Genomic DNA, 11,731 nt, shown 5'->3' on the forward strand with positions numbered 1-11,731 from the left:
ATGAAGAGCGCCCGCTCCTCGGGTCCTCCAGCAGCAGCAGCAGAAGATGATGCTGCAGCAGCAGCAGCAGTCGAGGTGAGCTCGGTGTACAGACAGCTGCTGCTTTTCTTTGTCCTTTGCAGTCCCAAAGTTCTTTAATTTTAATATTTAATCGTAATTATTTAGTTGTAATTATTTAATTTTAATTATTTAATCGTTACCCATTATATTCTTTTTTGTTTTTATTCATTAAATGAATTTCCACAGATAATGCAACTTTTTCAGGTGTCTGTACACCTGAAAGTGTCATTTTTTTGCAGCAAAAAGCGGAAAAATGTAATAATAATAAATGAACAATAACAAAACAAATAAATAAATAAATAAATAAATAAATAATATAAAATAATAAATGATGGAGAAAAGGTGATTTTCGATTTGCTGCTGCACAGGCGCGCGGGTTTTGCCTCCCCTGCTGCTACCCAGCAGCAGAAACAGCAGCAGCAGCAGCAGCAGCAGCAACTTCGTTTGAGCTGCAGGAGGAGACAAAGAAGGAGACTTTGTTAGTGGATGAAGCAACAGTGGAGCGTTTGCCAACAAAGCTTTTAAATGAATTAATTGAAGATGCTGTCAAAGACAAAACAAAAACAAAAGTCCAAAGAGAAAACTCTTTTAGTGTTTCCAAAGGAATTGTTTCCTTCGCCTCCTTCCTCGTTTCCGAGTCTTACCGCGAGCAGCAGCAGCAGCAGCAGCAGCAGGAAGCAGGGGAAGAGGAGGGGCAGCAGCAGCAGCAGCAGCAGCAAAAAGACGCCGCCGCCCCCCAGCAGCAGCAGCAGCAGCAGCAGCAGCTGTCGGACGTGCCGCAGCCGCTGAGTGCCTTCTTGCCTCCTTCTCCTTTCTTTGTCTTTGATGGCCAACTTGGAATTGACGTAAAAGCATTTAAAATGGATTTCCAACAAAACCCTAATTTTGTTCCCTCTTTTTACATCCCCGAAGGCGAAAACTACTCCCCCACAGAGTCCCAAACCCTAAAAAAGGGTTTATCCCGCGCCACGCAAATCGACCTCTTCGGGGAGGAGGACTTGGCCTTCATCGCCGACGGAGACAATTAATTAATTGATAATTAATTAATTAATTATTTCATTATTTATTTATTTATTTATTTATTTGATGAAGTAATTCATTTCTCCTCAATGTTTCGCATTTGCTTCGCTCCCGTCTTTGCTGCGGCGGGCAGAAAGCCCCTCTTCCCCGCCAAACCCTAAACCCTAAACCCTAAACCCTAGACAGGGAAGCGCCGTGCGCTGCGGGGGTCGGCTTGGCAGGGCTTCCTTTCAAATGCAAAGGCTGACCCTCATAGTCTGCATGCAGCTAGCTAGCTAGCTAGCTAGCTGGCTGGCTACCTGGCTAGCTAGCTGGCTAGCTAGCTGGCTAACTAGCTGGCTGACTGGCTGGCTAGCTAGCTGGCTGGCTAGCTATCTGGCTAGCTAGCTGGTTGGCTACCTGGGTAGCTAGCTGGCTAGCTAGCCGGCTAGATAGCTGGCCGGCCGGCTGGCTATCTGGCTAGCTAGCTAGCTGGATAGCTAGCTAGCTGGGTAGCTAGCTAGCTGGCCAGCTAGCTAGCTAGCTAGCTAGCTGGGCTGCTGTGGTCGATGGCAGTGGCGTTCTTCTTCCACCATTCGAACAATCTTTCAGACTTGAGCATTTGGCTTTTAGAAGGTACGCGTTTACTCTAGGGTTTAGGGTTTAGGGTTTAGGGTTTTAGGATGTACTTTAGAGTTTGTCTCCATGCATTCTAAGGCAAAGCAGGGTTTAGCATTTATTAGGGTTTGCATTCTAGGGTTTAGGGTTTAGGGTTTAGGGTTTAGACCGCGTTTCGGTGAAGAAAACTTCAAAAGGAATATGGGATATTGTGCAGTTTCCAAACGTTAAACCTGAAACCCTAAACCCTAGATCACACGATCACACGCCTTTTATCTCAAACCCTAAACCCTAAACTCTTTTACTGCTGCTTGAATTGCAAGAAGGGCGAAATGGGAATTTCCTTAAACCCTAAATGTTGAATCCCAGTCTCAGCCGCAAACCTAAACCCTAAAACATGGTTTGCGAGGAGCGCCAGCTTTCAAAACCCAGGCCTAACCCCTAAGCCTCAGCTCTAAACCGTAAACCGTAAACCCTAAAACAGGGTTTGGGAGGAGTGCCAGCTTTCGAAACCCAGCTCCAACCCCTATGCCTCAGCTCTAAGTTCTAAACCTCAAACCCTAAAACAGGGTTTGCGAGGAGTGCCAGCTTTCGAAACCCAGCCCTAAACCCTAAGCCTCAGCTCTAAACTCTAAACCCTAAACTCTAAACCAGGGTTTGCGCGATCGTTGGGTCTTAAGATTCGATTGCGGCGTTCGCGAGCTCAGGCAGCAATGCAAATGCATCGAGAGGGTTTATAAATCCGGTTTAATGTATTAAAATAAATTGAAATTGAATTCATTTATTTTAATTAATTAAATTAATTTATTTTAATTAATTAAAACAAACAACGAACTTCAAAATGGGCGCAGAAAGGCGAAAAGAGCCGGCGGTGCTGCTGCACAAGCTGCAGAGGTCACTCGAGGGAGTGGAAACCACCCAAAAATGGATTAAAATGGCAAAAAAAGCCGAATAATTTAATAAAAAGGTTGGACTTGAATTTAAAATGTTAAATTGGATTAATTTGGCGGTTTAAATCCCCCGAAAGGCTCCGTTTTGCAAAAGAAAAAGGAAATCGAAGCGGCGGACCAGTGGAGCGGCGCGGCTGCACAGCCGACAGCCGCATGCCGCAGCGACTGCTCGTCGATTTCGAACGTTTTGACGCGAAATTTGGAGTTTTTTGACAAAAAATAATAAATAAATACCATTTAATTTGCATTTTGCGCTTCAAAACCTTCTTTAGGGACCCGCTTTGCTCTTAATCGGACCATGACGGCGCCGGCTGCAGCCGCGGCCCGCCCGCTGTTTCCCGAGGTGTACGTCCAGCTAAAAGCGAGAAAAAGCTTCAGTTTGAAGAAGAACTTACTTTATTTAATTCATTTTCTGCATTTTATTTCGTATTTCATCTCCACTGCGGACTGCGTGCTGCTGCAGCGCCCGCGAGGCGCACCCCCAGGCCGCTCAGGTGTACATACGCCGCAAGTGATCGCAGCAGCAGCAGCAGCGGGAGCGGGACAGCAGCAGCAAATTAACTCTTTCTTGTCTTTTGCAGAAGCAGCGCAGCAAACAGAACAGCAGACAGAGGCCCAAGAAGACAAAGAAAAGGAGCACAAGGAAGCTGCTGCTGCTCCTGCTGCTCCTGCTGCTGCTGCTGCAAACCCGCCAGCAGCAACATCAGAAGCGCCGGACGCAGCAGCGGCTGAGACCGCGCCTGCTGCTGCTGCTCCGGAGAAAGCAGCAGCAGCGGAAAGCCCAGCAGCAGCAGCAGCAGCAGCACCAAGCCCAGCAGCAGCAGCAGCAAAAAGCCCAGCTCCCCCTGGGACTACCTATGAGCAGGGCCTCCGTGAGCTGCTGCAGCACAGCAAGGAGATAGCGGAAACCCTAAAAAAGGGTTTAGGTGCTGCTGCGGGTTTGACTGCAGCAGCAAAAATTCAAACGGATTTAAAGAGGGAAATAGAAAGAGACGTGGACGCCCTGAAGGCAACGCTGCATCAGGAACACGAGAATCTGCTGCTGCTGCAGCAGCAGCAGCAGCAGCAGCAGCAGCTGCTGCGCTCGCAGCTAGGTCATGTCCTTCCGGTGTACATGCGGGTGCAAACCCCACAGGCAGCAGAAAGTATAAAAGAAAATGTTAATATAAGCAATAGCAGCCAGCAGCAGCTCACTTCGGGTGCTGCTGCTGCTGCTGCTGCTGCTGCTGCAGCTGCTGCTGCTGCTGCGTCTTTCTCTTTCTTCTTTTTGCTCTTCTAAGCACTGACTACCGGCAAGGCTATTTATTGATTTATTTATTTATTTGGCATTTTATTCGCCACTGGCTTTCTTATTTATTTGTATTTAGACTTCTCACAAAACTCACCCCAAACCCTAAACCCTAAACCCTAAAACCTAAAAGAGCGTAACCCAATGCGCACGTGCGTGTTGGAGAAAACGAGAAACTTGGCCCTCCTTTTCAGCTCGACAGTTGAGAGTTTGAAAAGTTGTTTTATTATTTATTTATTTATTTATTTATTTATTTATTTATTTATTTATTTATTTATTTATTTTCTTTTTCTTCATCTCCCCCCGAAACCGAAGCAGCCAAACTCCACTCCCGCGTTGGATCATATCTCAAAGTTTTGTAAAGTTCCTGAAAAGCAAAACAGCCATTATCAAATGCCATTAACCCTAGCTAGCTAGCTAGCTAGCTAGCTAGCTAGCTAGCTGGCTGGCTAGCTTGATGGCTAGCTAGGAGTCCTTGCAGCTAGCCGCAAAGCTAGCTAGCTAGCCAGCTAGCCAGCTAGCTAGCTAGCTTGATAGCTAGCTCAGTCAGCTACTCCCTGTGGTCCAGTAGCTAACTAGTTATTTAGCTAGGTAGCTATTTAGCTAGCTAGCCAGCTAGCTAGCTTTTAATCTCGCTAGCTATTTAGCTGGCTAGCTAGCCAAATGGCTGGCCAGTTGAGCCAACTTGACCACCATTATTTTTGTAATTCAAAAAACAAAAAATAAACGAACAAACAAATAAATAAAATAAACAGATAATGGAACAAATAAACTAAATAATGGATGAATAAATAAATAAGTAAACAAATTAATAAATAAATATATAATTAAATAATATCATTTGATTTAAACTCACCTGTCTTGTGTACATTTTGCTAATTTGGTTTTCCAGAGTGCCCTGGCTCTGGAGCTCTTCGAACATATCCTAATTGACAAGTAAATAAAATAAATAAATAAATTAATTAATTAATTAGAAATAAATAGATAAATAAAATAAATAAACGGATAATAGGAAGTTCTGGAGGCTGAGGAGTTCGGGAAACAGCGAACAAAAAGACGAAGAAACGAAAACAAAAGGGTTTAGGGTTTAGGGTTTAGGGTTTAGGGTTTACATCCATGGCTTTGAGGGCGACTCGGAGCGCGGAAACGGGGAAAATGGCGCAATTGAAAGAAATGGATTTTATTTTATTCATTTTAATTATTTTTGTTTTTCCAAATTCTGTCATATTCGCCAAAAGAAAAACTCCAGGGTATTTCCCACGCAGCGCAGCGCCAAACGCAGCAAATGTTTCCTGAATAAATAAATAAATAAATAAATAATCGATTAATCAATTAATTAATTAATTGATTAATTAATTAATTCATTAATTAGTTAGTTAATTAGTTAATTAATAGTAATAATAATAAGGATTGATTTGATGTATTTGGTAGTTCGTTTGAATTAGTTAATTCATTATTGATTTGTTTACTTCTTCGGATTAACTGATTTAATTTTAATTTTAATTAATGCAATAATTATAATTAATGGATTAATTGCAATGAATTGAAGAATTGAAATTAATTAATTCGTTGTAATTAATGGACTTATTGCACTTAATGGATTAGTTGCAATTAACTGATTGATTAAAGTACAAAGAATTGTTTAAATTCAAAAGTTTTATGTTTATTATTTTATTTTATTTTATTTATTTTTATTTTTATTTACTTCATCTGGAAGTCCCTCGGGGAAGATGATGTGGGCCCCCGCCTCTACGTAGGCTTTGGCCCTTGCAAGGGCCCCGTCGAATCCTGAAGAGTGGAAAAAAGGGGAAAAGAGGAATAAAAAAGAAATAAAATGAAATTAATTTAATCTAAACAAATAGTTTTAGTAAAACAGGAAGAAATTCGGGAAAAAATGATCCAAAATCGACAAAAAACGCCAAAAAAAAGAAAAAGGAACGCGGGCGCTCGGGTGTACGTACACCGCAATTTGCTGAGGTGTACAGACATCTCAAGCCCCATTAACAAATAGCTGAAAGAACTTTTGCATGCAAATAAAGCATTTCCTTTTATGTTTTCTCAAAAACTGTGAAAAGCAATCAGAAGAGCTTAAAGGCAAATAAATGGGGCTGGCTTTTGCGGTGTATACACACCTAAATGAGGCCAAACGCTCAACGAAAAAAAGATATTTTGAATGAAAAATAAATCTTTTAAGTTTATATATGTACATTATATATGTAAAATATAAATATATTATATAGTTTACATGAAAACATATAAATGTAAATATAAATTATATTAATTATACATAATTTATAGCGATGCATGCATGCAGGTGTACATACACACCAACGCTTTGGAAATTATTTATTTTAAAGGAATTAAAATAAAGAAATATATGAATTTCAATTTTACTTTTCAACGAGAGATAATAAATAATTTTGGAGAATTATGGAAGTTGCATCTCTTTGCAAAATGACTTTCAAGAAATATTATTTTAAAGAATGCATGCAAATGAACAAAAAGAAATTAAAAAAAGAAAAACAGAAAAGGACAAGAAGAAAGAAAGGAAAAAATAAAAAGGGAAAATTAAAAATTAAAAATGATAGGACAAGAATAAAGGGGAAAGAATACACAAAAGAGTAGTGACAAAAATAAATTTAAAATAAATAAAAATGATAAAATAAAATAATAAAGATAAAAAGAAATAAAAATAGAGAAAAGACAGAAGAGACGGGAGATTTAGAAGGTTTCAAAATTAGTTTTTTCTTTTCTGGATTTTTATTTCATTTAAATAAAAATACTTTTGTTCTTCATTTGAATTGAAAAGTTATTTTCTCTTTTTTAAATTAAAAAGACTTTTTCTTTTTTAATTTTAAGTCAATTTAAAATAAAATAGATCAAAAAGTTTCATTTGATTCACATCAAATGCTTAATTTAATTTGTTTAATTCAAATTAAGCGATAAACTGCTGTTTTCCAGAGGCAGCAATTTGGTGCTGCTGCTGCTGCTGCTGCTGCCGCTGCTTTTGCTGCTGCTGCTGCTGCACCTGCTTACCTTCGACAGCAAATGCGTCAGTTCGGGCGCAAATCAAAAAGTCTTTTAAACTTTCGGATTTATTTTCTTTAATTGATTTTATCTTTTGCTGCATCTCGCAGCAGCTTATTAGCTGCTTCCCTTCCAGGTGGCCGCACCTGCAAGCAGCAGCAGCAGCAGCAGCAGCAGCAGGTGCTGCAGCAGCAAATGCAGCAGCTAATGTTGCAGCACCGAGAGCAGCAACAGCAGCAGCAGCAGCAGCAGATGCTGTAGGACAAAAAGCAGCACCTGCATCAGCAAAAGCGGCGACAACAGCAGCAGCGACAGCAGCAACAACAGCACAAACAACAGCAGCAGCAGCAGCAGCAGCACCATCAGCAGCAGCAGCAGCAGCGGCTCTGAATGAGCCAAAGGAAGAAAAAAAAGGCAGCAAAGGAAAAAAATAAATGAGATGAGTTTGTGAAATGAATTGCGTTGAGGAAATAAAATAAGATAAAATTTATAAATTAAATTAACTTGAAATAAGATAAAATAAGATTGAAATAAATAAAAAAAATAAAGCAAACAAAACGATAAAATAAATAAATAAATAACAAAAAGCAAACGTACAAAAAGAGACAAAAGAGTTTAAATTCAGAAAAGGTGATTTTAAAAGAAATACCTTTTTGTTTCTATTTGGTCTTCAATTTGAATTGCTGCTGCTCCTGCTGCAGCAATTGCTGCAGCAGCTTCGCCGCAGTCACCAAAACCTGTGTCTGCATCTGCAGCAACAGCAGCAGCAGCAGCAGCAGTAGCAAAGACAGCAGCAGCAGTAAGAGCAGCAGCACCAAATGCAGCAGCAGCAGCGAAAGCAGCAGTGGCAAAAGCAGAAGCATCAGCAGCAGCAGCAGCAGTAGTAGTAGTGCAAATGCAGCAGCAAATGCAGCAGCAGCAATTGAAGCAGCAGCAAATGCAGCAGCAGCAGCAGCAGCAGCAAAAGCAGCAGCAGGAAGAAGCAGCACATTTATCAACAGACAAATGCAGGAAGCAAATAAGAAACAAACGGACTCCTGCAGCACTGCTTCCTTGTGCACTTGTATCTTCTAAACCCTAAACCCTACATCCTAAACCCTAAACCCCAAACCCTAAGCCCTATGCCCTAAACCCTAAACCCTAAACCCCTGGGCCCAAACTCCAAACCCCAGATGCTAGACCTCAATCCCCAAACCCTAACCGCCAAACCCCAAACCCCAAACCCTAATCATTAAACCCTAATCCCGAAACCCTAGACCCATGCCGCAAACCCTAAACGTTAGGCTCCAAACCCTTAACCCTAACCCCGAGCCACAAACCCTAAACCCTAGGCCCCAGACCCTAAACCCTAAACCCTAAACCCTCGGGCTCACCGACGAGGAGGGGGAGTTTGGAAACAGTAGTGATTTCTTTCACTGTTTGGAGAAAAGAATTAAATGAAATAATTCCAATATCTGGAAGTCCTTGGGAGGCCGAAAGGGCAGCGCCTGGTGTACATACACCCCAAGGACCAAGGCCTATTTGCTCTTTTCATTTCTTTTGCAAATCATTTATTTCATTTTTCCTTGTTTATGGGGCCTGCAAGGGTTTAGCGTTTAGGGTTTAGGGTTTGGGGTTTAGGGTTTGGGGTTTGGGGTTTAGGGTTTAGGGTTTGGGGTTTAGGGTTTGGGTTTAGTGTTTGAGTCTTAGGGTTTGGGATTTAGAGTTTAGGGTTTAGGGTTTAGCATTTAGGGTTCAGGGTTTAGGGTTTAGGACTACGCAGCAGAAAGGGGAAGATAAGAGGAAATTAAAAATGGAAATAAAAAACATGAAAAGATATCAAAAATGCAAATTGAAATGGAATTACAAAAAGCCAAAATCCAATTTTATTTTTTGCATGCAAAAACTTTTGAATATCTTTCAAGGCGAAAAAGTAGAAATGAAAAATTAGAAATAAAACAATTCTAATAAATGTAAATTTAATTCTGATAATAATGATAATAATAATAATAATAATAATAATAATTAGAGTAATAATAATAATAATAATAATAATAATTAATAATAGTAATAATGATAATAAGAACAACAATAATGGTAATAATAATAACAGATAATAGTAATAATAAAACTAGTGGTAACACTAAGAATGATAATGATAATAGTAGTAATGATGACAATAACAATAATAATAAATAATTACAATAATAATAATAAAATAATAGTAATAATAATAAAATAATGACAACAACAATAATAATTAGGAATAGCAGTATAATAATAATAATAATAAAATAATTATAATAAAATAATAATAATAATAACAATTAGTAATAGTAGTATAATAGTAATAATAAAATAATTATAATAAAATAATAATAATAATAATCTTAATAGTAATCAGCAATAATAATACTAGTAATAAGTGGCTACAGAATACCATTTTTACATTTTTGCTTTTAAATAAATAAATAAATAAATAAATAAAACTTTAAAGAGGTTTTAAATGGCTAAAAAGAAACTTTCCCAACTCTACTTTTTTGAAAACAGCAGCAGATGTAAATAAATAAAAAATAAATAAACAAAAACAAATAAGAAGGAAGTAAAAAGGAAATGAAACAGAAATAAAAGAAAATGAAAAAGGAATAAAATAGAAATCAAAAAGGGTTAAACAATAAAAAAAGGTAATAGATGAGTAAAAACCAAATAGATAAAAGCACATGAAGACGAATAAAAAGCAATAAAAGCAAATAAACAAAATAGGAGATAAATAAAAGTAAATAAAAATGAATAAAAGTAAATAAATATAAATTAAAATAAATAAAAATGAATAAAATAAATAATAAAAACAAAAATAAATAATAAGAGTAAAAATACACCTGAGAGGTAAAGAGCTTTAAAGCCCCGGTCACTCGCGAGTCGCGCAGAAATGCCATTATACACTCCGGGGATTACTAGAAATTCGCGCTGCAGCAGGAGCTGCAGGCGGGCTCCCGGGCGCATTTCCGAGGCCATTAAGGAGAAAATAAAAGAGTTTTGAAAGTCCCTTTAAGTTTTAAAGAGAGTTTTAGAGTTTATTCGAAGAAAAACGGAGAAAAATGATGAAAATGAACCCCAGGTTCCCGCAATAGACACCCGCCCGCGAAAGGGCCCGGGGCTCGGGTGTACAGACACCCCGCCGTCTCGCGGCTCGTCGTCTTCAGAAAACGCATTCTGCTCATTTATTCTAATTTATTTTGAATTTTTAAATATCATTTTAATAATATTTGCCTTTTCAAACTGCAGGAACTGCATTTGAATGCAATAGCAGCGGCTCAGCAGCAGACACTCTGTGGAACCGCCAGGGAACATGGGGAGTTGATGAGGAATAGTTGGCTCGATTCAAAACGGTTTTTTTTTAATTCAGACTAAAATAAATATTTAAAATTCGAATAAAATCATTTCTGCTTAATTTGAGCTTGCGAAAGAGCAGAAACGAGAGCCGCAACAGACAGACCAGTGGACCATTGCCGACGCGAGGTGTACGTACACCCCATGATCCCAAACTTCACTGAGTTTGAAATACCCCATTTTTGCCTTTCTTTCAACTCCAAATTAATTCTTTTCTTATTATGAATGCTCCGCCCTTCTTAATTTTCATCTTGGAGTCTTAGAGGGGTTCATTTTTGTCTTTTTTTCGGGTGTATAGACAGCTCAGGCAGCAAGCTAACACTCCCCAGTGTTGTCGAAGATTAACTTGGTGTATTTACACTCGAAAAGCTGCTTCAAGTGAGCTCGCAGGAACCAGCAAAAGAATAGGGCTTCACCTATCAGTCCACTTTTAGCGTTTAGGGTTTAGGGTTTAGGTCTAGGGTTTAGGGATTAGGGTTTGGAATTTGGGGTTTAGGGTTTGGGGTTTAGGGTTTAGGGTTTTCCGTGAACAGCGTGGAGTTGAGGGCTTAGTTTTTAGTGCAGTTATGTGGGGATGCTTCTGCCGGCAACCTCTGTGCAACGCCTCCGACCGCCCTTCTAGGGTTTAGGGTTTAGGGTTTAGGGTTTGGGCGGATAGATACAACAGAAAAGGCTGAAGCAGCAGCTAAATCTCCAGGCAATTTTAAAAGGTTGAAAAATAAAAAATTCTCAAAGATTATGAAATGGATAAAGACATTTGCATGAGCGGCGCTTTATTTCCAGCGCGCACACAGTTTATTTCCTATTTCCTAAACCCTAAACCCTAAACCCTAAACCCTGAACCCTAAACACTGAATTCTAAGCCTAGATTTGATAGTAAATGGCGCAAATATGATCTTGACTTAAAAGGCTAAACGGCGAACCCTGGCCCTGCGCTCTACACCCGATGATACCCTAAGCCCCAAACCCTAAACCCTAAACCCCGAAATTAAACCCCAAACCCTAAACCCTAGTCCCTGATTTGTAGGAATAGCACAAGTCGTATATGCAAGCACCAAAACACCTCAGTAGAAATTCCAGTCGGCTCAAAAATTTAGTTCTTTGAGTCGAATTTATTTTAAGAAACTCGCAGGTCTAGGGTTTAGGGTTTAGGGTTTAGGTATAAAGGCTGAGTTTATTAGCTCTGCCGCTTGGGCCTAGGGTTTAGGGTTTAGGGTTTTGGTTTAGAAGTTCTTATCAGTTCTGCACACTTGACGTTTTGAAGAAGTTTGGGCTGTGGGGTTTAGGGTTTGTGTCCTACAGAACTCTCCGTAGTTAGGGATTAGGGTTTAGGGTTTAAGGGTTTAGGGCTTAGGGTTTGAAACTGTACCACTGCAAAGTCTCACTATGACGGACACTTCCAAAGTTTGCCTTCCGAATC

At 39.5% G+C, this 11,731-nt stretch overlaps 2 protein-coding genes across 2 annotated transcripts; both read left to right on the forward strand.

Moving 5' to 3' along the window:
- On the forward strand, positions 1–1,088 carry ETH_00009810 (uncharacterized protein; the record flags this gene model as incomplete). Its single annotated transcript, XM_013377039.1, has 2 exons — positions 1–75; positions 429–1,088. 2 exons carry the CDS (start codon positions 1–3, stop codon positions 1,086–1,088), a joined length of 735 nt encoding a protein of 244 aa, XP_013232493.1.
- Positions 1,089–2,925: 1,837 nt separating this feature from the next.
- Positions 2,926–3,906, forward strand: ETH_00009815 (uncharacterized protein; the record flags this gene model as incomplete). Its single annotated transcript, XM_013377040.1, has 1 exon — positions 2,926–3,906. The coding sequence occupies one exon, from the start codon at positions 2,926–2,928 to the stop codon at positions 3,904–3,906; it is 981 nt and encodes a 326-aa protein (XP_013232494.1).
- Positions 3,907–11,731: the final 7,825 nt, after the last annotated feature.

The sequence above is a fragment of the Eimeria tenella genome, genomic scaffold, assembly GCF_000499545.2.
Source record: "Eimeria tenella Houghton genomic scaffold, Eth_scaff45, whole genome shotgun sequence".
Taxonomy (NCBI): Eukaryota; Apicomplexa; class Conoidasida; order Eucoccidiorida; family Eimeriidae; genus Eimeria; species Eimeria tenella.